Source organism: Nymphaea colorata, chromosome 13, assembly GCF_008831285.2.
Source record: "Nymphaea colorata isolate Beijing-Zhang1983 chromosome 13, ASM883128v2, whole genome shotgun sequence".
Classification (NCBI taxonomy): Eukaryota; Viridiplantae; Streptophyta; class Magnoliopsida; order Nymphaeales; family Nymphaeaceae; genus Nymphaea; species Nymphaea colorata.
In genome coordinates this window covers 11,240,528-11,267,847 of record NC_045150.1, presented here as the reverse complement: position 1 = coordinate 11,267,847, position 27,320 = coordinate 11,240,528, and the positions used below count along the sequence as shown (strand labels likewise).

Genomic DNA, 27,320 nt, shown 5'->3' with positions numbered 1-27,320 from the left:
CATCTGTAGTGGCAGCTGATGTGTGGTTGAAAAAACCCTATATATTTACACGTGTAAGACTCTAATTTGCTAGATTCATCAGGAACAATTTAGACAGCTAATTTATTACATGTAGACAGGCGAGAAAAAAAAATGACATAAAATGAAGATAAACATTTTATTATGATCCAAAGAATAGTTTACAACTTTTTCTCATTTTCTTCTTTTAAACATCAATTTGTAAAACGCAATCACCCAGATCATCTCTTATGCGTGGTTCTAGTTACGTGCTGCAAATATTTGATGGGATTAGGATTATGATCATGAGTAATTTATGAGAAAGTTCAGTAATTTATTGAAGGGTTTATAACAAAAACTAGCTAAATAGTTAAATTTTATTGGTTCCTAATCTTTCTCAGACAAAAGAAAAGGTATAGAGGACATAAGAGTAGGTGTTAGTGGAAAGAACCAATAGTACAAATACAGGAATTAAATATCATATAGTTTCAAGCTTCCATGATCTTCACTAGCGACCGAGTTTGGCTAATTTCAGATTTTTTTAAAATGGGGCATCAGTATATATAAATAAACAAATATTAAAAAGACACTTATAAATAAATAAATAAATAAATAAAATTTTGGAGCTGATGTAACCAACACGTGGCAATTGCCAAATTATCTTAAAATTGACTGTAAAATTGCCTTTAAAGTTTTAATGCGGTGTTGCAAAATACAAAAAGTGAATAATTTTATGAAAATACTGACCAACACGAGACTGACTTGACAAATGCAAACTAATATAACATGAAACGATTTTATATTAGCCGGTCGATTTTCTGATATTTCAGGAGATTTAAAAACTGAGAAAAATATAAAAAGAGTTTACAGAACAGACGGTCGCTTCAAACATGGGAAATCACCAGTTCCAACTAAATGGAACATCTGCCGCAAAACTTGTTCTTCAAGACTATGTCATAAAAAAAATTTCACAACTAGTTCGTCACTGAACCCAAGGTGGGTAGAGACTGCTCAACGTTCAAATTCATGGAGACATCTCCTCGTAAAGCTGAACCAGAAATGCCCTTTTGGAGGTTTCAGCTTTGAGGAAGAAGAAGAAGAAGAGAAGGAGCTGCTGTGCTACCATATGTTTGAAAAGAAGAATACGACTCTTAAGATTAACAAAAATGCTATAATACAGGGATAAGGTTAGCTTGTGGACCATAAAAATACACATCATGTCACATCCAAGGAAATGAAATATTAGTGCCCATAAAATAATCTAGCATCGAAACCGCTGGCTCGCTTAGTATTCCATTAGTATTTCAAAATCCAGAAAAGAAACACATAAGATCAAGTTGCTCTGATCATACTTTACAAGTTTCCCCCCACATACGATCTTCACCCACAAAAACTATATCATGATCACTACAAAAAAGCCAGTAGTCATAAACAGTAGGCCAAAACTTGTGATGAACAACCATTAGCTAGATTCTTAGCCTGCAAAATCACAAAAACGTCAGCTACCCAGTACATGGATCAAGCAACTTGTGGGCATCTCAAAGTTGAAAATTGCTTAGGCAAACCAGCCACTTTGAAGAAGCCCAACTGCCTTTTTTTGGGCATCAAATTTGGAGGCGCTGCACAGACGCTGGTTTTGGGAGGAGGCCTCTCAATGTCTCTGCTGAAGACAGGGAAGGTCATTGTGGTGACTCTCTGGCATGGGGACAACCACTTGGACTTCATGTAGCTGGCCTTCCTCCATGGCGGTATGTGGAGACCGCTCTCTGTTAGAGACTCCTTTGCAGCAGAGCAGGTTAGAGAGATGACCTTGCTGAGTTTCTTCTCAGCCCCAACAAAGACAGGAGGAAGACTGTTGGTTAGTCGGGTGTAGGCCGCTGTTGGCCTGGCAATCTCAAATTGGGACCTAAAATCTGTGTCAATTATCAGCCTCTCTGAGCTCGACTCCCCAGCAGCAGCATCTGATGAAACCATGATATCTATGTATTCATAAAAGCCTGCACATATGAATCAAATCGAATCAGACAGGAAGTTTTCCAAGAGAAAGCGAGACAGAGAGAGAGCAGATGAGGATTTATTATTGTGGGTTTCACAGAATACAGAAATCATTTCACAGATCACAGAGTACAGAAATCGTAGTAAAATGGGAATCCGTCGCTTCTCGAGAAGGTACCGTTTGGTGTTTTATTTCCACAAAAGGACAAGGATTTGATGGAAAGAAGATATTATTTCTGTATAGAAAGACCTGCAACTCAGATTCTACCCTGACATTAGAGGATTATGAACGCCGACAATCTGCCAGAAATAATGAGAGAGAGAAGATCCCAAGAAATTCTTCTTTTAAAGGAGAATTAAAAGATACGGAGATTACCGGCAATTTCTACCAAACACCAGTGGAGCAACGATGAAAAAGCTCTTCCACTAAACAGGCAGGAAGAAGAAGAGAAAGAAAATATTGATGAACTTTTTATGCCAACTTTTCAGAAATTTCTGGCCAAGTACCAACTACAGTATCAACTCCAACGTAACAGGCTAAAAAAGCAGAGGAATAAAGATAAAACAGAAGAACACAAGTCCTTGTTGAAAAAGCACACAAAAATATTGAAGTTTTTTGTGATTAAACAGATTAAGTTTTTTCAAAACTCGCTGGCCAGTGGCTCTGTTCGTTGTTCATCTTCAAAAGAAACCTTATAAAGAGGAAGAGATTGCCAAAACGGTAAGAAATAAAGATTTTTGGTTACCTCCTGGACAATCTAATGAAGACACCCACGCTGATCTGCACAGGGAAGCATCATGGCCCTCCATCCTCAACCATAGCATCAATCCTCTCTTCAAACCATTCCTTCCTTCATTGCCACTCTGCCTCAAATACCTCATCACACTCTCACAGGCCTCTTTCTCCGCCTTCGTGCTACAACCGACGATCCTCTGCAACAACACCACCCCAAATTTCAGTAATACACAAGACAAACAACAGGTGATGCTCCTAAGCTCTCTGTGTGCGTGTGTGTGCGTGTGCGCGCGCGCGTGTGTGTGTGTGTGTGTGTGAGAGAGAGAGAGAGAGAGAAGCAAGGGTGAGAGTAGAAGAAGAATTGGACCTCTAAAGAAAGGATGGTGTCATCTTGATGGTGGCGGGATAGGGAAGCTAGAGAGGAGGAAGAGGAGGGAGCTGTTTCTGATTCGATGAAGTCATGGACCATTCTGGAAAGCCTCTCTTCTTCTTCGTCTTCTCCTCCACTCAGCCCCATCTCTCTCTCTCTCTCTCTCCCTAGTTCGGATTAATTGGCAAATAAAGTGAGTACGTTGACGGGTTTTTATTCTGACATGGTGGTGCTGGTGGTGGTGGGTACCTGGTCCACATAAAGAAGACGACGACACAGTCTCTCTCCCTTCCCTCTCCCTCTAGAAACCACCCACAACGTACACCATAACGAACATGTGCATCCTCATTGGTGCCGTGTCCTTTGGGCAAATGCCTTCTCTTCTCTTTCCCTCTCTCTCTAGATTGCTGTTTTCCTTTATCATTTCACGGATGCTTGGTCACAAATAGTGACAGCAGCGTTACGATTATAGTTACAGCCTTAAAGGTAACGGCATATTTTCAGAATATCGTCTTCTCTCGCAAGATCGGCATATTTTTAGAATATCGTTTCCTGTCGCCAGATTTTTATACAGCGATATGTTGTTTATAAAGTACATTATCTAGAAGTTACTTTATATCCAACCATAATAACAAAAGGTCATTATATATATATATATATATATATATAAATAATATGCTGATGACTTGGTTATTTAAAACCACCCAACTCATTTGCAGTGTCATTAGAACTTACATTTATATATATATAACTATTGAATTAAACCATTTACTAAATGTTTCCGGATAGCAAAATATTTAAAACTATTATAAAAAATATAATATGACTAAAACACTTGCAATAGTTTATAATGCGTTTAGTAGTGGTTTATAACTTTATACAACATTTAGCCATGATTTCCAAATATTTAATCAACAGGTAATATGGGATAGTCAGCATATTTTAATTTTCCTATGTATGTACAAATTTATGTGCATTTATTTTTATTTTTAAATTGTTAAGTTACATAAAACACTATCTTGGATGAAATACCGATATAATTTGAATTTCGGACACATCAAAATTCCAGCTGTTTGTTTAGGCATATACTTTTCCAAGTACAATAGATTATGATAAATCTGCAAAAATATTTTTCTTGATTTTTGTACTATTGCAAATTATTAACCATGGATTTTATATATATATATATATATATATATATATATATATATATATATATATATATTATTTATGTATTGCATGTCGTTTTAAATTTTTCATATCTACAACCCATGCTGTCACATCTGCACCCATATCAGTTAGACTGGTTGTGTATAAATGTGCATCTTTCTTATATGCGAAACGCGTTCATCCATACTGTCAATTAATTTTGCGGACTTTTTTTTTTTCAAGTCAATTTATGTGTTACGCAATTACGTTTTTCTATTTTACTTAATTTGTATACAGTTGTATATTTCACAAAATAGATAAAAAAAATTAAAATGTCAAAATTTAATCACGTGGGTTCAAATTTGGTTCAAATACGAATGTGTTTGTGGAAAAAAATGATGAGTATTTTTGTCATTTAATATTTATTTTTATCTTTTTTATATATATTTTTTTTCAACTATTTATCTACATCAAATCAAATCAAATCAAGGGTACCTGTTAAATGGTTGAGTGACTCCGAATAACCAAGTCATCATTCACTATATATATATATAAAGTTGAGTTTGAGTTTCTAATATACAACCAAATCTGTGAGATATACTAAAACCAGCCTTGAGAATGTATTGATATTGAATGTAAAATATGTATGTCAAATGAATCTGAATGCTAATACGGCCAAATGCTTACTCAAAGCTCAATTCTAATTCGATCATATGTCATTTCTTAAATCCAAACTCAATTCTATTTCTTTAACTCAAATTTTGCTTCAATGGACAAATCCATTCTATCGACATTGCTCCGTTCATCCATCTCCACAACCCATTAGCTTTAAAATATCCAATCATTTTGAAATCTAGAAATCAACACGAACTCTTTTTTTTTTTTTTTTTTAAGAGAGAGAAGTTCATTCCACAGCCCTAAGTGAGATCACTGCCCCTTTGTGCCCACCCCTTGGATTCACAAAACAAGACCTTTTACGGTTTAAAATTAAAACAAATTAAAACACACTAAAACTTGATAGTGACCACTTCAAAATTCAAACAGAAACACAAAAAATATATTTTTCTTTTCTGCCAAAATACACAATTAGAATATAATTCCACAAAGGAACACAAGAACATAATCGATTCAAGTTTTACCAGCCTACCTAAGTTCTTAATTGTTCAAAACATCTACATCTCCCCCACTTGATCAAGTCAAACAACTTACATCACAATACCAAATTCATATATATATATATATATATATATATATATATATATATATATATATATATATATATAGAGAGAGAGAGAGAGAGAGAGAGAGAGAGAGAGAGAGAGGAGGAAAAAGGACTGCGTTAGGGAGGGTTGGCATGAAAGGGATATATAAAAGCTATTCCGATCATTCACATCAGGCGGTTTCAATTATTTTGCTGATCACTTGTTGACGTTTATGATCTTTTTTTTATCCTATCTCTGCGTGTTGATTAAGTTCTTGCAGCCAAGTAAAAAAGGGTCCAATATGGAATATTCGAATGTTCTTCAAAATATGCAACTTTTTATTCCCACTCTTCAAATCAACATTTTATTTTTTGTTTTCAAGTGAAAGATTTGAAAATGATCGATTGCCAAATAAATTTATGAAATTAAAAAATTTGAACTGAACCACGATCTCAGATCTACGGATTTAAGGTCCAAAGCCCCCTCGTTATATCCTGTTCCTCCTGAAAAGAAAAAAGAAAAAAAAAAGATTGACTGTTTGCTTCATGCAGAATGGATTTGAGATCCCCTCGAATATGTGATAAGGCGGATACAAAACCCATTGTTTGTTTAAGCAGTAATTATCATGAATTTGGCTGTCCATAAGGCGGGTCGCTTTTGCAAACCATTGTCAAAATTAATGCAAAATCGTGGAACTCCGATGTGTTCATGTGTTGATTTTCAAAAGAAGTAAAATGTTGATTTTTGATCTCGTATAACATTTGATTTGCACATCTGCTTTTCATGATAATTCTTTTGTAAGGTAGCTTTTGAGATTTTGCGCACATCTTTATGTCTGATATAGCCTGCAAATGAATAAAATTTAATTAAAAATCTATCACTAAAACCACCATTAATCGTTATTGCACAATAAACCATTCCTAATGCTCATGCGACAATTGTTTCCTACTGACAAATTATTAATTTTTGGTCATTTAGCAGTAGATTTAAACATACATAGGGGCAGAGACAGAAATTTTTCATGAGGGGTGCTGAATTAATGTTTTTAAATATTGACAGAGACCGAAATATCATTTTTCAAAATTTTTATATAAGATAAATGAATTTTTTTTAAATTTACATATAATTTTTTATTTTTGAGGGACGTACCAAGGTCCCTGCGACCTCCCCTAGCTCTGCCCCTACACACACACATACACACACTTTATATATATATATATATATATAGATATATATATATATATATATATATATATATATATATATATAGAGAGAGAGAGAGAGAGAGAGAGAGAGAGAGTAAACATGAAGTGTCTATGTTAGTTTATCAAGGATTTCCTTATGTTTCACTAGAGCACGCCAAATTGAGCAAAGTAAGCACTTTTCTCTTTCATATCTAGTGTGATTTAGTTGGTAGGTGTGTAGCAAGTTGGTTTGTGCCCCGTTAATGCAGCCGATGCCTTGTTTAAATATGATTTCTTATTTTTCTTAAAGTATTTCTTTTTATTTATAACTTTACAAAAGAATTCACTTCTGTTTTAATTTTTTTTTTTTTTAAGAAGAGTCAAACTTTTCATAGAAACTGTCAAGTAAAGGCATGAAGTAATCTCCTCTTCAATTTGGAAAAATGGAAAAGGATAAAGGAAATTTCTTTCTCTATATTATCAGCTCTTAAATGTAGTCTTACTCTTATCCATTTTTAATATATCACTTAATTGAGTAGGAATGTAACTTATTGATAAAAAGCAACGTTGAAAAAAATTGCAGCTAATGTTTTCTCTTCCAGAGGTCACTTGAAACCCTTTAGTTGACAATTTTGATGAAAAAAGCAGCTCTTGAGGTGGTTTCTTTTCTGAAATTATAGGAAAAAAGCAGGTTTGGAAATGACAATTGAATTTTCTTTTGTTTTTTTGGCTACTTTAATTTGGATGGCAGAATGCATAGATCATTATAGATGATGAGTTGGTGGTTTCTGGTTCATTCTTCCTGTTGTTGGTGCAACAGCAAGAAGCTTTCTAGTGGTGCAATTCCATTAAAATAATAAGCAACCACATCAACTGTATCCTTTTAATGGATACTGCCTGTTGTTTTGGGGGTTAGCTCTATTCTCATAAACAACCATATCCTCTCTCTTTCTCTCTCTGTGAATTCGTCAGCTAGCTGGTCGGCCGCGATAAAAGATCACTAGATCAATTCTTTTATGTCTTCGTCTTTGCACCAAATGAGACAGAAACAATATTTTAAGATGGATACATTGTGCTATGCAAAGCAGCCATAGACTGTAGAGATGAAAGGAGATGAACTTCTACTCTCATGATAGCTGTGTGATTACACTTCTCCCTCTCTCGCCCTCTCTCTCTCTCTTTCTCTCTCCCCCCCCCCTCTCTCTCTCTCTCTCTCTCTCTCTCTCTCCCTATATATGTATATATATGTGTGTGTAGTGAGGTCAGAGGATTTCTCGACACAAACTGAAGAATTCACAAATCCTACCTATAGATACAACCTTAGATCGTTCAGCCATACAGCTGCCATCTGATGCAATGTATAGGGTGGTGATGCAATATATATATATATATATATATATATATATATATATATATATATATAAAGAGTCTGAAGAAGCCTCAGATCCCACCAAATTCCTCATTATTGGTTATATTTGGAAACCATGTACTGAGACGCATATGGCTTCCTTCTTTGATAAGAATTCGATTGTGGACACAAACGTACGTTTTTTTCAAAAAAGTGTCAAGAAACAGAAGTAGGTCCGATTCATTGTTGTCACTTTGTTCAATACTCAGATCAAGTAACAGAGTACCTTCTTTTGCTCTCCAAAAGATATTGGGTAGTGCATACATGTAGAAAGTGTTTTAATAAGAAAAACATTCTGTTTTTGAAACACATCTTAAGAACATCTTATTTTTGTTTTAAGAAAGATTAGTAATGATACATAATGTTCCCAGTTTCAATATTAATCAAATGATGAATATAATCATACTATGTGTATAGTCATGGTGGAGCCAGAATTTTTTTTATTTTGGGTAGGGGTGGAAGGGGAACTATGATTTCAAAATTTTAATGGAAGCTGAAATATAATTTTCAAAATTTTTATATGGGATAAGTGAAATTTGAGGGGAACACCATGGCCCCTGCCGGCTCCCTGGCTCCGCCCCTGCTCTTCAAAGATGTGGCTTAAGAACATGTATTTTAAAAACACAATATTCTTCTTATCCATTGTCCTTGCAAAAAGAGATGAATTCTGAAGTTATGTTGACAATTTGGTTTCAGTAGTTTAACATACTCTTCCTTATTGGAGATCTCCAAACAATCAACACGAAAACAACAAAACCAAGCCAATGGCAAGGCAGGAAAGAAACAAGGTTTGGGGGATCAAAAAAGTCAAGATGGCATGTCTGCACTTGGCGGAACTAGAAAATTTTGGTTGAGGGGCACAAACCTATCTCTCACTTAAAGACAATGAGTGATTGTAGAGTACTGACTCTGGTCTGGTGTGAGCACCACATGCGGCTGGACCTATCTGAACCTAGGTCCAGCTTAATCACTATGGAAGATTTCAATAGCTGGCAACACACAGTAGCTCCACTACTGGTTTGGGCAAAATACCTCGAACCGACGTCTTGAGCAACGAAGCTAGTTATATGCACAGGCTTGTACACTTTTGCATTGTGCAGAGGTCCATGTGCATGACACATATCTGTTGTGCATTCCTACTTTTGCATTGTGTAGAAGTCCATGTGCATGACACATATCTATTGTGCATTAAAGGCAGTCTTGGTAGATGGAATGCGGTTTAAAACAAAAGGTAGATCATGCAAGGTTGAAAAGGTTCTCATGATTGATCTTATGCAACTTATATATGCAACTTGATAACCTGAGATTAAGGTGTAATTAAAGAATATGAACTGCCTTTTACGTTTAATTCATAGTCAAAAACACAAAAAATAAGTCAGTTGAAACAAGCAGTAAAAAGACACCAAAAGAAAAAAGGTCTTTATTTTAGTTTTTTTCATGTTTTTTAATGTCAAACTGCTTGTTTCTATTGTTTAATTTTTATTTGTCACTTATATACTTAATTTTTGATATTATGTTATTCAGTTCTAGTTTATTTTATTTTTCTTTAATTTTTACGGTTTTAAAATTTTTGCAAATTTACCATATTTTTTTCAATCTAGCCTTATTATATCTAAGAAAACCATTGCTGTTTAAAATGCAAAAGCGACATTTATGATCATGGTTTACTTGAACAACTTCATCCCTCAAAACCTCATCATCTAGCAGGTTTTGGATACATTTCAGATTGAATAATAAGCCAAACAACATGTAGGTTTCCATTGGTAATTTTGAAGCTCCAATATAATTAACACAATATATGACCATGAAGTGAAACTTGGGGTATCTGAGTGAGCTGGGTGGGTTTCCCACGGCCTGTTAGAAGGTCAAACCTTTTATCCAACCTCTTATTTTCCTAAGGTACATGGTCTGCTTTTGGTACATCAGAGTGTTGCCTCTGCCATGCTTCAGTTTATATGTTGGTGACCCCTTCTTTGTAGTACAGAGGTTTAATGCTATAGAGGTTCGAAACAAGAAACAACCATCTATTGGTCTCCGTCTGACCATTGCGCCAATCCCTTTGGAAAGAAACTTAGGCTGTCCTTTATTGCAACATTATTCGCAGACTTGTTACATACCAAAAACTACCATTTAGCATTATTTGATGCACAAGGATTTTACTGTGCATCCAGAAAAACTTGTTGCTTTTGTACGGCTTTTCACTTTCATTTCAAACACAAGAAAAATTACCTTGCGATTAGGGTAATTTTACCTTCCAAAAAAGTTGAATCTTGAGGTCCACTTTTTACCATGTATTTGTTTCCACGGTATATTTACCATTCCAAATTTTTATATGCCATGGAACGGGACCTTAAGCACAAGTTTTGTTTTCATCCACCCCTCATTTTTCTGTAATAACCTTTTCTTGAAAGGCCAAAAGAGTTCTTGTCAATAGCCATTGTCTTCTCTGTGAGAGAAAATGAGAATAAAGAGAGGATTAACAGGGTAGTGTTTGATGGCCTAGAGCCTCAAAACACAAGGCTGATCTTAAATCCGTGCCAGATGAGATCCACTACTTAAACAAACAGGAGATCTGCGCAGCGTGGATCTAATATCCGTTCTGATTTCATGTGAAAAACACGTGGATTTTAGTCGAGGGTCAGACTTTAGATCCATGGATTAAATGTCCTCGGTTTTTAGAGATTGCTGCATATCTCAGAGCCACAAACAGCAAACACATTCGTGTTGGATTCTCACCCATCAGCTGGCGGTTTATGAAGCCGTGGAGGATGCTTGATGAATTTAGACAAAGACAAAGAAGACTAGTAGTTAACCGAATGTGAAAACAAAGCGTAGTTTTAGTGAAAAAAATTATTCAGATTTTTTATCCAAGTAATTAAACAGTACTAAAAATGTTGTTATGGTTGAGTGGATCTCCTCTATAATTTGGGTGTATGAAAGCCGCTCCAAAGAAGGGCTGAAGCCCCTTTCCATCTTTCCCCACCCCTGGGGTCCAAAGCTGTTTCGAAACTTAGGTAGATCTATGGTACACCCATCAACTACGTATACTCTGCGTCATCATTTGCAGTTTAAAAGAGTAGCACCCACAAAAAATCAAACTAACGATCAAGCTCTCACCTGCCTTGCTAGCCCACCCGGCTAGTGGCAAACCAATAGTGATGCTAACGGTCAAATGCGATCGGTTGTATCCTTAACCATATCCACTTTTTCAGATATTCACATATTCGGATTCAAATTCGAATTTGAATTCGAATAAAGCAAAGTTATATCTGAATCCAGATCTGAAATCTGATTTTACAATCTGAATCTGATTTTTATATTTATATATGAATCCAAATTTTGAACCGGATTTTGCCAATTTTCAAATTTTAATAGCATTAATACAAGATATTTGTCTAAAAATGAATCCGATTTGAATCCATTTCCAAATCCGTTCGGATATTTATGTATGTCTGGTTTCGAATCCGATCCGATTTCTTAATCGGATATTAAATTTTTTTTTTCCATATATGATTTTTTCGGATCTATTCGATCGGATATCTGATTCAATTTGGATATATTGACATCCCTACAAACCAATTTGATTATGTGGCCAGTTCAAGAGCATCATGTGTTGATTTTTTGAAACTGATTTAGATCAAAACCAGTATAAGATCCAAACATGTTTACGTAACCATGTTGAATCTCTATCAAATCCCAATTGTATATCATACTCGAATTTAGATTTGGATATAAATCTCTATCAGATTAAGAATCAGATCCAAATTTCTTTGCTAGATGGAGTAGACGGATTTAAAACGGTATTAATAGTTGTATATACCCGATCCATGTACATGCATAACAGAGTTCATGCATATAGAGCAGTACATGAGCCGAGCTCTTGGCTGATTTCATATGCCGCTTGGCTCGAGCTTGACTTGGCTCATATAGAGCTTGAATTAGGCTTTACAAGGTCAACCTGAGCTCGACTCAGTAGACTGCATCGAAGCTTTAGCTCGTTTAAGCTCATGAATTAAAACTTAACTGACCTCCAACTTCACCTCGGCAACGGGCTGGGCCAGGTTTGCCCGTCGGGCCCGGCCCAATATCCTAGGTCCTGGGTTTGGGCCGTTTGGTAATAAAAAATATATTTTTAATAATAAAATACATATTATTAATTTTAAAAAAATTATAAATTAATTTTTTTAATTATAAATGGACCGGCCCACCGGGCCGTTTTCTCGGCCCGATACCCGACCGGGTCGGGTACCGGGTACCCGATGGGTACCCGGCCCCTTGCCCAGGTCTACCTCCAACTTCAGCTTGGAGCTGACATGGCTTTACCTGAAGTCAAGCTTTATAATAAGATAATAATTGAATCCATTGGACTCATGCAGTTCAGCTCTGCTGGGGCCAAACTAGACCCAAGGCCTATTTTATGAGTGGACTTGGCTCAACTCATTGAACACCATTTGTTGTACACAAACGTACTCTAATTTAATCGAGTTAGCTCGTGTAGCTCAAACTTGACTCGTTTACAAGCTCAATTTTTAATTTAAGCTCGAGCTTGATTCATTTAATGAATGAATTGAGCTTAAGTCGAGGCGTTCAAGTCAAGCCGGAGTTGGCTCGGCTCATTGAGCATCCGGACATTTATGTCATTTATTTCTGTACACCAATTGGATTTTTAGGTTTTTTTCGACTTTTGACATTTAAATTAAAGCAAATGACTATTCTATTCTCCTAACAAGTCATTCAGAAAATTAAGTTTTAATTCATTGAGGTAGCATGAAATAGCATTTCGGCTTTCATAATTTAATTACTCCATTAACTATCATTAACTTAAATATTTTAAATGAAAAAAAAATTAATATGCCCCCAATAACAGCTGATGCGGCATTTGAGCAAAAAATAGATTGATCCAAGGCATGTTCAACATTATATATGGCAGATAGATATTGTTACATATCAACTTATAATACCGTTTTTTTATTTTGAAATATAAAAATTGTTTAAAATATTTTAAATTGATTTTAAAATAGAAACATGTATCAGCCTTATATTGTATAATACCGAGCGATAATTAAAAAACTAGTGAGACGAATTCAAGTACAATACGAAAATGTAAGAAACCTCATAAATTGAGATGTTTTTCAATATGTTGCAATGGACGGGAAATAGTTTGCTAAAAACAGTTTCTTCTTTTTTATTGTCTCGGTCGACCCCTCCGTATATATAGAGAGAGAGAAATCTTAGTCCCCTCTTCTCCCTCTGTCACCAAGGAGGAAGGAAACGACCCCCTTTCTTTCTCTCTTTCTCATTTCCTCCTCACTTTCACACTCCAGCGGTCTTCCGGCGAAGTCGGCTGGTCATTTTCGGCAAAGGGAAGAAGAAGATCAGAGTTTCGGATCCCCTCCTTCGGATAGCGTGAATCAAAGCTAAGGGTCGATTGCTTTAGGATTAGGGCTCTTCTTGAAGGAGCTCAAGTGCGAAAATCAACAAAGGTAAGATCTGACCTAAAAATTTAGTTCATGTTAGTAAAATTTACTGAGCACTATGTGTATCACTCTGAATGCGTAATAAATGAAATGCCAATGCTATGTTTTGTTTCTTTAAGATAGAGAAACTTTTCCTGCACAATGATGTCTCAAAATGTATGCAATTTGTATTGTGTATAATTCTTCAAATACGTTTCTAGAGCAGTGGAACGAGATAGAAGGGCGCAGAGTAGTTCCCGGGCAAGTGTTTGAGTATACTATTCTTCACACTTAGAAGTTTTGAACAGCCCAAGTGGCGAGCGAGAGAGAGAGTTAATGTTCTATTTTCTTTGTTAACAAATGGTTGAAAAAATAATAGTATCAATAGGGAGAATGTATATATGAATCACTTAGGTCACGGATAAATACCAGAGCACCTAATTTCCTGTTCAAATAAGGACGTGCTAGTTTTACAAATACTAATTTGGCATGAAACATGTTTGAACTCAAGTTATTTTCATGAAAAGTATTGATTCTTCTGGTATCAATATTTTGATGTTAAATTTTGATGTTACAATAGCCATCAATATTTTGATGAATACAAAAACACATTTAACCTCCAACTATGTCTAGTTCTTGTCTCTGACCCAAGTGGTATATATATAATCCAAATGTTTTTTGAATATGTACACTGAGTAAATATGATGACTATGTGAATTGATTTATAAGCCATCCATTCAATTTGATTAATGGTTCATCAAGTATCGCGTGTAAAGATAATTTTACAAAGTCAAAGTACAACTTGTCGTTCGATTTTTTTTTAAATAACTTTTATACATAATTTTACGTGCTGCACTTTGTGAACTATTCTTCTAAGATATGCTCGGTCTGCATATTCCATGAAATATATATATATATATATATATATATATATATATATATATATATATATATATATATATATATATATTGTTGCTGACATTGCTGCATTGTTTGGTTGTCTTTTATACTTGTCTTTTGCATGCAGTCAAAGGTTTCGATGAGACTAAGAAGATCGTGATGTAAAAGATTGTCAAAGCACTTGCAAAGCTTTGCATTAAGGTCTTGCTTCTCATCGTGAGACCAATGTGAGTACAAAAGAAGAGAAAACGTCTATTTCTTTTTTCATTCGAAAGAATTTTTCAAAATTAACCAATGGTTTAAAAAAAATAGTATGAAAATACAACACATATTTTACAAAAAAAGATCTATGCTTCCAGGTTTCTAAGCAAGTAGGTTTTTATAACGGCAGTAGTGAGACCACTGCGATGGCTTTTGATGGCAAATTGCTGCTGGTCTTCACTGACTAAAGCTTATATTCAGTAAGCTGAAGGCAACCCTAATAAACGTTCATTTGATACTAGACACTATCTTGTACCAAATGTTATAATTTTTAGCCTTTCTACAGTGATCCATAAAGTTGTTTAACCATTCTTATCTAAGATCTTTTTCTAGATTATTCATGATTTTATTGATCTTATATGTCAAAAGAACAGTGTTTGCTGACATCTTATTGACATTTTGTCTGTTTTACTTGTGCCATAGAATTCAGTTTGTATATTTAGGTTGATAAGACGTGCTTTCTCTCTTATTTGCCTTGACTGTCAGTTATCTAGATGTTGGGTCATTTCAGGTTTGCAATCCATGGATAGTGGCCATAGTAAGAATGCCTGTCATCTTGCGGGTCAGAGAGAAATGGAAAGGGATTTCAATGAAATGACATAGCATTGAATAAGCAACTACTTTTGTGGAAAGGATCTTTATGAAAATGCAGATAGAAGAATGGTAGTCTCTTGGCAGTGACCATGTAGGAGAGGAAGACAAGATGGAAGAGGAGTCTAGTGAAAAGGATCTTCATGTGAATGGGAGTGTTGATATGGTTGATGGCTCTACTCAGAGGCATATTTGTGTGGATGCAGATGAAAAGGGTCATGAGGAAGATAAAGTGCTGGAGAGTGCTCACACAAAGGATGAGGTTGTTGGTGGGGATGATAAAATGCAGTCTACTTCAAGTGGAAAAGGTAATGTGGATGGAAACAGGCAAACAGTAGAAAACTCAAGCAAAAAAGATTCTTTGGCATCTGGAGTAGGCAATAATATGGAACCATATGTAGGTATGGAATTTAAAAATGAAGAAGCAGCTAGATCATTCTACAATGCATATGCTAGGCACGTGGGTTTTAGCATCCGATCAAGTAGTACCCAACGTGCGCGTGGTGGTAAGTGTATTGGTCGACATTTTGTTTGTTCAAAAGAGGGATTCCGCCAAAAGAAAAGGGCAAGTAATGAAACCCAAGGCAAAAGGTTTCGGCCTGTTACAAGGGAAGGGTGCAAGGCATCATTACATGTAAAAAGAGAGAAAAATGGGAAATGGATAGTCAAGAAGTTTGTGAAAGATCATAGTCATGCCCTTGCAGACCCTACTGAAGCTCAATATCTTCGATCACATAGGAATGTTACACGCACCATGCAAAGTCTTATTGACACTTGCATGTCCTCAGGGCTGCATGTAAATCTTTTGTCATCCTACCTTAGAGACAAAGCAGGTGGTGCTGGAAATTTTGGTGCTTCTGAACAAGATCAGAAAAATCATATTCATGATCTTCGCAAAAGAATTTTAGGCAAAGGAGATGTTCAATCCATACTTGACTGCTTTAAGCATATGCAAACTGAAAACCCTGCATTTTTTTATGCTATGCAAGTCAACGGAGAGGGGCATGTGAGTAATTTCTTTTGGGCTGATGCCAGATCAAGGATGACATATGGATATTTTGGTGATGTAGTTACACTTGACATGATATCCAATACAAGTAAATGTGAACTGCCAGTTGCTGTATTTACGGGGCTTAACCACCACAGGCAGGTTGTGTTTGTTGGTTGTGGACTTCTTCTAGATGAGACTGAATCTTCATTTGTTTGGCTGTTTTCTACATGGCTTGAAGCAATGTCTGGACAGCACCCAGTTTCACTAATTACCAACTCTCATCCAGCCATATGTGCTGCTGTTGCAAAAATATTTCCAGGAACTCGTCACCGTCTTTCAATGCATTATATTTTACGGGAAATGCCAGATAAGCTTTCTCATGTATATGAGATGCACCTAAATTTTGAAAATGAGTTTTACAAATGCCTTCACATGACTGAGACAATTGTTGAGTTTGAAGAATGTTGGCAGTTCCTTGTTGATAGATATGGCTTAAGAGAGAACCATTGGATTCAATCAATATATGAAATGCGACATCAGTGGGTGCCTGCTTATTTTCGGAATTCCTTTTTTGCAGAAATGGCTGGAAGTCAATGGAATGAGAGTGTCCAAGCGATCTTTCATGAGTGTATAAACTCAGATACTACTTTTCTGGAATTCATCAAGCAACAAGGGAGGGCAATGGAGGGTCAATACAGAAAGGAAATGCATGCAGACTTTGAAACAAGCCAATCACCACAGATTCTTAAGACTTCATGGCCTTTGGAGAAACAAGCAGCAGAACTTTATACAAGAACAATATTTGGAAGGTTTCAAGAAGAATTACTTGACAGTTTTGGTTATATGACTGATGAACTGGAGAATGATGGGATAAGCGTGATTTACAGAGTAGTGAAATTTGGAGAAGAGAAGAGGGCATGTACTGTGAAAATGGACATTTCCACAATGAGAGTCAGTTGTAGCTGCCAGATGTTTGAGTTTTCGGGCATCCTTTGTAGGCATGTGCTGATTGTGTTTGTGCAACGAAGTATAATAATCCTCCCACCGCAGTACATCTTGAAGAGATTTACAAGAAGTGCCCGGAGTGGAGCTGCAGCAGATGAATGCCATACTGATTCTCGAGGTGATTTTCAAGAATCTACCAGTTTGAGGTACAATAATCTTTTCCGTAGGGTCGTTAAGTGTGCAGAAGATGGAGGGGCTTCAGCAGATACACATCAGATGGTACTGCAAGCATTAGAGAAGGCCTGCAGCGAAATTGCCAGAATAAAGGAAAATGCTGCCATAGAACGAAGTAGAAGTGCTCGTCAAGAGAATAACAGTGAAATTGAGGTTGACAATTTAATGAACCAGCTGACTTCACATGATACTCGGCAAGCAAAACCGCAGAGGAAACTAAGGCATTGTAACATCTGCAAAGCAAACAATCATGACAAGCGCAATTGCCCAGCATTGAGGGCTACTTCTGCCATCGGGTGCTTGATACCACCAGGTACATGAATCTTCCTTACAAAATGTACTTCAGAGTTTAACTTAAAGTGTCTGCCAAAAAGACTTCAAATTTTCTTTTTCTTTCAGTTGATGAAGAAGTACAAAATGACCAAGGCTTTCACTGGTTAAGTGGCGAAGAACTCGGATTGTCTATTGGAATTCCGTGAGTTATCTGCCTGTTGTTTCACCTTATGGTGTATCAGAAACCTTAACCTAGTTGTATCCTCTTTAATTTACTGAATTTGTTGAATAGGATGTTCCCATCTGGTTCACGCTAGAAAAACCGCTGAGATAGCCGACATTTCATAAGTTCTTCATGGAGGTAAGGCCATACTCAGGAATCTCGTGGTATTACCACCTGCCATAAATACTTTCTCTCTCTCTCTCTCTCCCTCTCTCTCTCTCTCTCCCTCTCTCTCTCTCTCTCTCTCTCGCCTCTCTCTCTCTCTCTCTCTCTCTCTCTCTCTCTCTCTCTCTCTCTCTCGCCCTTTTTTTCTTTTTGTTCTTGCAAATCTTGTACAGAATATCAAATGAGAAGAAACCTATGACTGAGAATCCCCTGATAAAATGTGATTGTTTTTATGTGCAGGATCATATTTTAACTGTAATAAACTAGCAGAAGCCTACCTAATCCCTTTGTTAGCATCTAAAAAGATGCACACGTGGATGGAAAGTGTGTATGAATTTCACAGGCATTGGATTTCAAAACTAGGTGCACAGTGTGCAGTGACTGTTGTGTACATATTTTATATGTGTGGGGAAAGACCATGTGCACTCTAGTTGGAACTAATGTACAGGAGTGTCTTTTCGTGAAACTAACTAGATAGGTGTAATCTTCATGTCTGTCAACTAATTAATCACCTCAAGGATGGTGTTTCCCTTGGTTTCTTCATATGTATATGTATAAGAACAAACACAAGCTGAAATCAGCCGATTCTGCCCACTCAGTAAGTATATGCATTTGAGGCCAACCTGCGACAATATTAATAACACTCATCTTGAAGTAAGAAAGCATGATTTAAGTAAAGATCTGATTGAATTGGACCTCTATGATTAATTTTAAAAGAAACTTGGAATTAAATTCCGGTGGCAGTTTTCTCCTTTTACTGTGTCGGAGGAAGCATTTGAAGGCTAGTGTTGATGTGTGTGTATGTGTGAGAGTGAGAGAGAGAGATTTGATGTTATTGTACTGGAAATTATGCAGGATGGAATGGCATTTGCACTTGGGAATAAAAAAAAAATTGTAGTCTAGTGCTGATGTGTGTATGTGTGAGAGAGAGAAAGAGAGAGATTTTGATCTTATTGTAAAAATTTTGCAGGATGGAATGGCATTTGCACTTGGGAATAAAAAATTTATTTTGTCTACTCCTGCTTCATGGAGTCACTGCTTTTGCTTCTGGTGTATTGGTGTTCTTCCGTACATAATATAGTCTGGCTTTCCTGTGTAAAATTTTCAGAACTCCTCTCTCTCTCTCTCTCTCTCTTGTCTCTTGTATGCATGTGTCCTTAGTTCCATTCTTGGGGGGTGCTATTTTGATGGTATTGAAGAGTACTGTTGATCTTAAAATTAGGGGTGCCATTATGAGGTCAAGTTTGCCGGCTCTTGTCCCCTTCCCCCTCTTCTCCTCTCTCTCTCTCTCTCTCTCTCTCTCTTGTGTGCGTGCAAGTGCACAAAGGGCTTTCAAGTGCTCATGTTATGCTTTGGACCAAGTCTGCTGGTTTGGTTCAGTGGCCCTTGCTAGGATCCAATTAATAATGTAGTTTGGGTTGAGGATCGCTGTCACATTCAATTTCGAATCTGGTATTTGGAAGAGGGGTTTGTATGGATTAAGTTTTATAGTTTTCAAATTAAATTCTATCATTTAAACTCAGTTCTTACGATTAAACCAATTATCCCTAAGGGGGTTGGTGCAACAATCGGTTGATAGGCGGTCTGTCTTTGTTTTAAGTTCTTGTGACATCAACTTTTGTGTTGTAAAAGGAAATGCTCCAATATTTAAGCTGAAGTATAATGGAAGTGTCAACAAGATGCACTAAAAGCAAATTTGGTAGTGCTGTGCGATGAGAGGAAGTGTGGGGTTTTGGCCCTCAACTTGGCAGTAAGATAAAATACTTTTCATGCTCTCACTGATTTATTTTCTCTTGCATCAAAGATCATTTCTAATAAAGAGGTTACGTTTTTGTTGACGAATGAAATGATAATGTATCTACTTTCCTTTCTTAAAGAGAGAGGAAATATAAGGTATAATGAATTATAGCTCAAAAGTTTTATGTTGCAGGTGCCAAAATGAAGCATGAAAAAGTGACATCGAGAATAAATTTTTGCCATCATTTGAAATATAGGAAAAATCCTACTACCAAACGTCTTTCTAAACCAACCGTTCTTGCTAGTGAAAGTTTTTTTAATCTCTTGATGATGAGAATTTTTTTCTTAACCGAACTTTGCATTTTCACAACCTGCTCTTACTGCTATTCAAATTCTTGTTGAACTGATCCATTTTGAGCAACTGAACCGTCAAATTCTGGAGAGATTTTATAAAAATCTGACTTTTTTCAGACCCTAAATTGAACTGCTTTCTGTCTAGGCCTTCCCACTAACAGAAGTCTTGCAGGTGAATATTGGTTTATTTGCACTGGCACCCAATATGATACAGTTGAAGCACATGTTTTCCACCGTCAGGGTTTCATGACCCACATTCTTGAATGTATCTCCTAGTGGGTTGACGCTACGGTTGAGGTCACGTTGGTAGGCTGTCAATTTCTGTCTTGAATTCTCAAGACATCAACTCTTTGTGTTTTAAAAGGAGGACCACTGGTGTACAAGTTGAAGTACGGTGGATGTGGTACCTCAATGCACCAACTGTATCATATAGGGATGAAGGGTTGGGTAAAAGCTTTAGCTTTTTATACCAAGTGGTGGAAAACTCCTCTCACCCGGACCCATATGCTTGGAATTCAGAGTGATAAAGAGAGAGAAAGAGAAAAAAAAAAGAAAAAGAAATCATATTTTTAACATTGCCAAAATATGCCCAACTGTGTGTTTGAAGACCACACCCGAATACAATATGACCATTGTGAGGAAGAATAGAACATGGCAAAACAGGCAAACCAGACAAACGAAAAAAAATAGACGTTAAAGTTTAAACTCGGCTCAACTCAGGCACAATACATCAACATAGCCTGAAACGTCAAATTACAGGTTATATATATATATATATATTAAAAGAGAGAAGGTTTATGATGACACTTAGGTGCATTTTTATAAATTAAGTTGAAGTCTTTTTTTTTCTTCTCCTTTCTTTTCTTTTCCTTTACACAGCTAAATAAACAAATACGATTCTTTCTTTTTATTTCTACCAAACAGGCTTTCACAATAGTTTCTTTAGTTTTCTTTATTTCCTTTCTTTTCCCCCCTCATCATGTCATCTTTTCCTTTAATTCCATCCTTTAAAATCGTTTCCTTTTCATCGTGTAAAGTTAAGACACTTTCCCCCGAACACAATATCATTCCAGGTGAACCACATGGCGCACCATGCGGTAAAGAGCCAGCGTTTCCATGGTTTATGGCCTTGTTTGCTGCATCTGACCTCCAAAGGATCGATGATGAGATCCCTAATCCGCTAATGCTCCCTTACCACTACTTTGGGATGGTTCCAAGTTTGAACTTCCCAGTGGCCTTGTATAGTTCCACTATTATACGGCAGTCTCAAAATAGGTGAGTGACGTCCTCTTCAGCTTGTTGACATAGATAACATCTGCTAGCAAGATGAAAACCAACTCGCTTCAAATTGCTATTCGTCTGAAGAGAGATAGAGAGAGAGAAAGACCATGGAACAGGAGAGGTAAAATTCATTCGCAAGTTTGTAATTGTTCATATATGGAGCTTGTGTCCTTGAATGATTTCTTTTTCCAATGTGAATCCAATAAGAAGGTCACAACTTTAATATGATACAAAATTTTGATTGTATCTCTATGAATCGACTAATGTATGACTACCATCAACCAATTGAAACATTATTGGTATCATAAATGCAATGGCAGCCAAGGAGGAACAGAGGAGAGAGAGAGAGGAGGAGGAGGAGGAGGAGGAGAAGAAGAAGAAGAAGAAGAAGAAGAAGCAAGCTACATCCTAGAAACGGATGCTGTGGGCACAGAGGTTGTAGCAGTTGCAGGTGTACTGTCCGTCCAATTGGTTTCACCCCAATGCCAAAGCATGCTTTCCCAGTAGCAAAACTTTTCAAAGCAGATTTTCAGGCGTGGGTCGGTGACGTTCCTTTTCCAATGCCCATCTGCATAGTTTTGTTTTTCGGCCTGCCTTCTGTCCCATTCCAGTGCTGCCTTCTGCTTTGATCTCAGCAAACAATATTTCTGTAATTTTTTTGTCATCGAATCGTGAACCTTCCACCATCTCCGATGCGCAACGTCACTTGCAAATTCATGGTAAATGTCATTGTTCCAGTTGCAGTCATAATCGCGAAAGCACAGCCACGGCTTTAGACCCAAGTAATGGAGAACGTAAAGAACCGGGGGCTCAGCTGCAAAGAGATTAGTCTTTAGATCTCTTTCTACCTGATCACCTGACCAGAAGTGCTTCAAGAAGTTCATATGTTTCGGCATCCGATGCCACCATGTAAATATTTCATTAAGATAGCCTTGATCACCACCATTATAGGATACTATGTCATTGATATGATCCAGTAGCAGCTGAAAGGTGCAGTTTGAGGGCTCAATCACCATCACACCAGAGTTGAAAAGGGTCATATTGTTGCCAATAGCTGTTATCTCAGGCATTTCAAATAGGAAATCTATGTTTCTTAGGATGAGTAGGTCTGCATCAATGAAAATTATCTTGTCATAATCGGTCAGCTGCCATAGACGAAACTTGCTATAGTTCCACTCATTATAAGCATCCTGTTGGGCTTTGGGATTTCTGATCCTCTGAATCACTCTAATTTTCCAACCCGCGGCCACCAGGCCTTTCCTATGATATTTGCTGATGGACTCATCAACAAGTATTACAAGGTCTTTGGTGGAGCCAGTTAATCTTATGCTCTGTGCAGCAGCAATTGCACCACAAACATATACGTGAGCAGAATGAAGAATTGTTGCATATGCCTCTCGACGTGTGTTCTGATGGTGTAATCTCTCTGCAGAAACAGAATTTCATTAAGAAGGTGGACTTTATGGCCTCCAACTAGGTTGTTAGGCAAGAAAAGGGACAAACATGAGAAGAATATCAAGGTTCTTTCCCTTCTTAGAAAAAATCTACTCATTTTGCAGTTTCTAGCTGTACAGCTATTTGAAGAAAATGTACAAGGTCATGGTTCAGTCACCCAGTTGATGGACAGTTGCAACATGCATGTGCACAAAAACAGATGCATAGCCCAACAAATATGGCTTTAGCACATAACTTTATGAACATATGCCTGCCAAGTCCAGAAAGGGATGAGACTATGTTTTTCAAATAGTTCTTTGAAAATAACATGGAAAGAAACCATTTTCTAATTAAGCTTATTCATGACAGTGCAAAACCGGCAGGGCAACAGATTTCAGATTCTCATCAATTAAATTCTTACTTGGTCCTTCAACCAACAGTTACGTTGTTTAGCAATCTCATTTACTTAGATCACAAAAAAATAACCTTGGGGATTCCGTTTTCATAATGTACAATGAACACAAGGAGATAACCATTAGACAAAGAAGAAAACCCTTCCTGCCTAAGGATACTGGATAGCAACCTGCAAGTACTTGAGAATTTTTCAAATTGTTCGGCATTATTTTTAATCAGCCAATGAAGTTAAGATGAAAATACTAGTAAAAGCAATTGATTTACCAGGTTATTAGCACAGAAATATTCAGTCAACAAGAACAGGGGTCATGGCAAAGTTGAACAAACCTTGGGGCTTAAGCGGGACTGCAAGTTCACAGGACCCAGCTGGAAGCTGGAGCTTCTTCTGTAAAACATTCAAGTCAGGCCTGTATAACCATACGCTACCATCATGGATGACACGTTCCTTGCATGTGAAAAGGTTTGGACTAGGCCAACAGTCCGTTACAAATAAAACATGAACTGAATTGCCTATGGAAGAAGCAGCAAGTTTGGCAGCTGCAAGCTGTAAGTGCAACCGAGCTACATCTCTTGACCAGTTATTTGCTGATCTTTGGCACGGAAGCTTTACAGCAATGACACCAAAATGTGACCTTTTTGGAATCTCAGGCATTGGTAATCTTGGACAGACAGGTACTTCAGATTGTTGTTCTTCATCAATCCACTCAGGGAATAAATTGTTCCATGTGATGTCTGACCTTGCAGGTTCTACTGTCAAAGAAATCGGTTTCACACCTGTTAGAATGCTTTGCCATTCCTTAACCTCAGTTCTATTGAAGTTCAAGATCCCAACAGTTTGATGTGCCTCTAACTTGATTGTTTGATGAAAAATTTTTGAAATCTGTATCCAATTAATATCTAAATTTGATACATATCTTGTGTCAGTAACTGCCCTCTCCCATAACCAGTCAACACTTGCAAATCTTGACCTGGAAAAAGAGGTCACTGTTAGATGCCTGCAGCTGTTTCTTATTGGAGGTTCTAAGATCATGAGTTGGGTAAAGACAATCATGAACAACACTATTGGTGACTCTAAGAACATGAGTTGGGTAAAGAGGTCAGTTGCAGATGACTCACTGGGAACTTGATTGCATGGAACGTTCATAATAGTTTGCAGCTGGAGAGTGGAATACTGTTAAGAAAGTGCAGATAATAATGCAGACAAGAATAATCTTCAGAGAAAGAAAATTGCAGTTTGAACTCTTGTCTTGCACAGTGGCATAAACAGCCCGGTCATTTTCTTTAAAATCTTGAGACTTGAAGAACCTTCTCTTGTTCATGTCATCACCAGATCCACTGAAATGAAGTAAGTCAAGTCAGAGATGTGGCAAACAGAGTCTAAACGGATGAATGTATTAGTTTGGAATTATCAAACTCGTAAAAAGTGATGAGAGAACTTGGAATTATCAAATGCATTGAAATGATAAGACATACGTACCACAGAAACAGTATCTAATTGACATATTGGAGATCAGAGTGTTTCATTCATGCATTGAATTATCAAATGAACGCATGCCTATGCATGCAAGTAGAATAGACAGTTCCACTGTGGGACACTGTCATGACTGAGGATCTCAGCTCCCATGTGGGATGTCCTTGATGTTGCTAACTGAAGAAAAACAAGATGACCAAGTACATGCTTGTTATGAAACCCCAAGTTCATGATAAACCCATAAAATACTCTGTAAATATCACTTTTATAAGACAGATTTCTGTAGCTGCAGTTTCCATTTATGTGTCACATCAATGTTTAAGGCCTGTAGTTCATGGCAATACCATGATACCTGAAGAAGGTAACATGGCTTTCCAAGTGCTAGGAGACACTCTTTTGCAAGTTTTCAACTACTAAATATCCTATTTGGGAGGGTCAAGAAGGTTTAACCCATTTGGACGATGCCCAGATAGTTTGCCTTCACATGAAGAATATAACAGGGGAAAGGGAGTTTTCAGATCAAGAACAAGGAATGTTAGTATCCAAGTGGAAATTTAACAAAAAAAGAAAAAAAAAAACTAAGAACTCGTTCATGTTAGCTGAGAAAGATGAATCATGATTATCCACAGCAATAACATTGTTGTTCAAGACCCAAAAGGCCAAATCCACGAGACAATTAAGATGCAACGATGTGCCTTTTAAACAGAAAGGAGCAGAAAGACAATCTGGGCTTTTCAAGCATATTACTTAAACAGTCCACCCTTTTCTCTGTCTATGGTACCTGCAAGTTAGAATCTTCGTAACATCATTTTGAAACATAGCCATCCGTATAGGAAAGAATACAAGTAAACATTCAGGGACTAAATAAGTAAATCAGCTTCAGAAATTAAACTTATCGACTCGAACTTGTTTTTCAGAAAATAGCAGTCGAACTAAATATCAGTCTTCCTTTTCCAACGACAACTTGGTTACCGAGAAATATATCCAAAAATCCAACTTCTCCTGTAACTTGGGCGAACTTGATAATATGAGAGGGAATCTTGGTAATCATGGATGAATTATGCATTGCTTTTTGGTTTACTTGCTATTGCATCTCATAAGTACAAAGCGGCCATTTTTATAGGGTGTCTATATGGAAAAGAGCAGATTTTGATTACCATGTCCAAATGACTGTGAATACATTATTTTCTTGTGTCACTCTATTTAGGAACATGATCATTCCTTGCTACCTAAAGGCTTCAGTCAGCTGCACCAATATAATTCCACTGAATCACCCCTCATATCACCCAGTCACAATTTACAGGTTTTGTTCACACTGAGTTAAACCTCATCCTCTGCCCAGACATTTTCCAGATAAGAAATTCTCCACCAACATGCTGGTTTTGTTTATGCCAGATTTGCCGGCGATCTTCAAGCACAATTTGTTCGCTCAGTTGAAATTCATATCATGACAAAAACTAAAACATCACATGGAAGAGATTGATGAAATTCCGGTAGAGATTATGTAAAGAACAAGTGATCTACGAAATTGCAGTATTGAAATACTGTAATTTTCCTACATCTTCGGACATCAGCCATGCAACACGGAAATTCTAGAGATGATGAGGAGTGCGATATCCATGAACCAAGTGATAGAGCTAAAAAACTCACAATGATCCTGATTGTCTATGCCTGTGCTCATTAGAATTGGCAAGCGAACCAGAAGTTCCTCTCATTCTGACGTAGTTGTAGCAGAGGCAAGGATCACAGTATCTCTTTTTCATGAAAAGCAATGTCCAAGGACAAAATCAATGAACAGTTCATCAAAAACGCAAAACCAGAGAAGCCATCACTAACAAACAACAACTAAACTACATAGTTATGCCCCAGTCTTTTATCAGCAAGAAACTCACCACCTGAAACCTTTGACAAGAAAAGCCGACAACATAAGCTTGTAAGGAACAAACACTTGGATCGTATGACTACGCCAAAAGCTATGTTTCTAAATCACCTGCGCACTGAAGTAATCAGATTGATGCATATTTCTTTTAATGGAGAAGAAACGAAAATTCCAATCAAGAAAGAGAAGGCGATGTGAAACTAAAACACACACAAATAAAAAACAGCAGTTACATACAAGGCAACACATCCAGGGACGAGGAAGAAGAAAAGACCATTAATCTCTGCGACACAAGCCAAAATGATGGATACCCACGTCCCACAGATTGCCAAAAAGCAGGATTCTTCTGCAAAAATGTCAAAAGAAGAGGCCCCCTGATGTTCAAAGGGAGGTGTCAATAAATGAGCACCTCAGCCAATGATGAAACTGAAGGCCTAACAGGAGAAGGAAATCCAAAGTACCAGCCGCCTCATAATTTGGTGAAAGAATTGAATAGGACCAGATGAACAGGAGAGAGAGCGAGAGAGAGAGAGAGAGAGGGAGAGGTTGACGGGTGAACCAATATGATACTTCGTCCATGGTGGTGGTGGTTGAGAGGATCAATTCAAAACCACGCACACGACACAACTCATAAAAGAAGAAGAACTAGAAAAGATGGAAAATTTGCATA

At 37.0% G+C, this 27,320-nt stretch overlaps 3 protein-coding genes across 12 annotated transcripts; 1 reads left to right on the top strand and 2 right to left on the bottom strand.

Annotated features, from left to right (window-relative positions):
* Positions 1–1,259: 1,259 nt before the first annotated feature.
* On the bottom strand, positions 1,260–3,301 carry LOC116266730 (uncharacterized). Its single transcript, XM_031648039.2, has 3 exons — positions 3,096–3,301; positions 2,739–2,925; positions 1,260–1,994 (listed from the first exon to the last, which is right to left on the bottom strand). Exons 1-3 carry the CDS (start codon positions 3,243–3,245, stop codon positions 1,516–1,518), a joined length of 816 nt encoding a protein of 271 aa, XP_031503899.1. The 5' UTR covers positions 3,246–3,301; the 3' UTR covers positions 1,260–1,515.
* A 9,986-nt stretch (positions 3,302–13,287) lies between these two features.
* Positions 13,288–18,982, top strand: LOC116266922 (protein FAR1-RELATED SEQUENCE 5-like). 4 transcript variants are annotated; one of them, XM_031648424.2, is made up of 6 exons: positions 13,288–13,524; positions 14,525–14,624; positions 15,170–17,732; positions 17,819–17,894; positions 17,985–18,053; positions 18,321–18,982. In XM_031648424.2, the coding sequence occupies exons 3-5, from the start codon at positions 15,362–15,364 to the stop codon at positions 18,007–18,009; spliced, it is 2,472 nt and encodes an 823-aa protein (XP_031504284.1). In that variant the 5' UTR covers positions 13,288–13,524; positions 14,525–14,624; positions 15,170–15,361; the 3' UTR covers positions 18,010–18,053; positions 18,321–18,982. The 4 variants fall into 4 exon arrangements, with proteins under 4 accessions (XP_031504284.1, XP_031504285.1, XP_031504283.1 ...); XM_031648425.2 differs by having other exon boundaries at positions 15,153–17,732; XM_031648423.2 differs by lacking the exon at positions 14,525–14,624.
* A 2,755-nt stretch (positions 18,983–21,737) lies between these two features.
* On the bottom strand, positions 21,738–27,320 carry LOC116267069 (UDP-glucuronate:xylan alpha-glucuronosyltransferase 1-like). Of its 7 annotated transcripts, none has more exons than XM_050081289.1 (6): positions 26,888–27,320; positions 26,664–26,761; positions 26,422–26,523; positions 24,417–24,635; positions 23,628–24,268; positions 21,738–22,878 (listed from the first exon to the last, which is right to left on the bottom strand). In XM_050081289.1, exons 3-6 carry the CDS (start codon positions 26,484–26,486, stop codon positions 21,854–21,856), a joined length of 1,950 nt encoding a protein of 649 aa, XP_049937246.1. In that variant the 5' UTR covers positions 26,487–26,523; positions 26,664–26,761; positions 26,888–27,320; the 3' UTR covers positions 21,738–21,853. The 7 variants fall into 7 exon arrangements, with proteins under 7 accessions (XP_049937246.1, XP_049937247.1, XP_031504485.1 ...); XM_050081290.1 differs by having other exon boundaries at positions 26,925–27,320; XM_031648625.2 differs by having other exon boundaries at positions 26,422–26,761.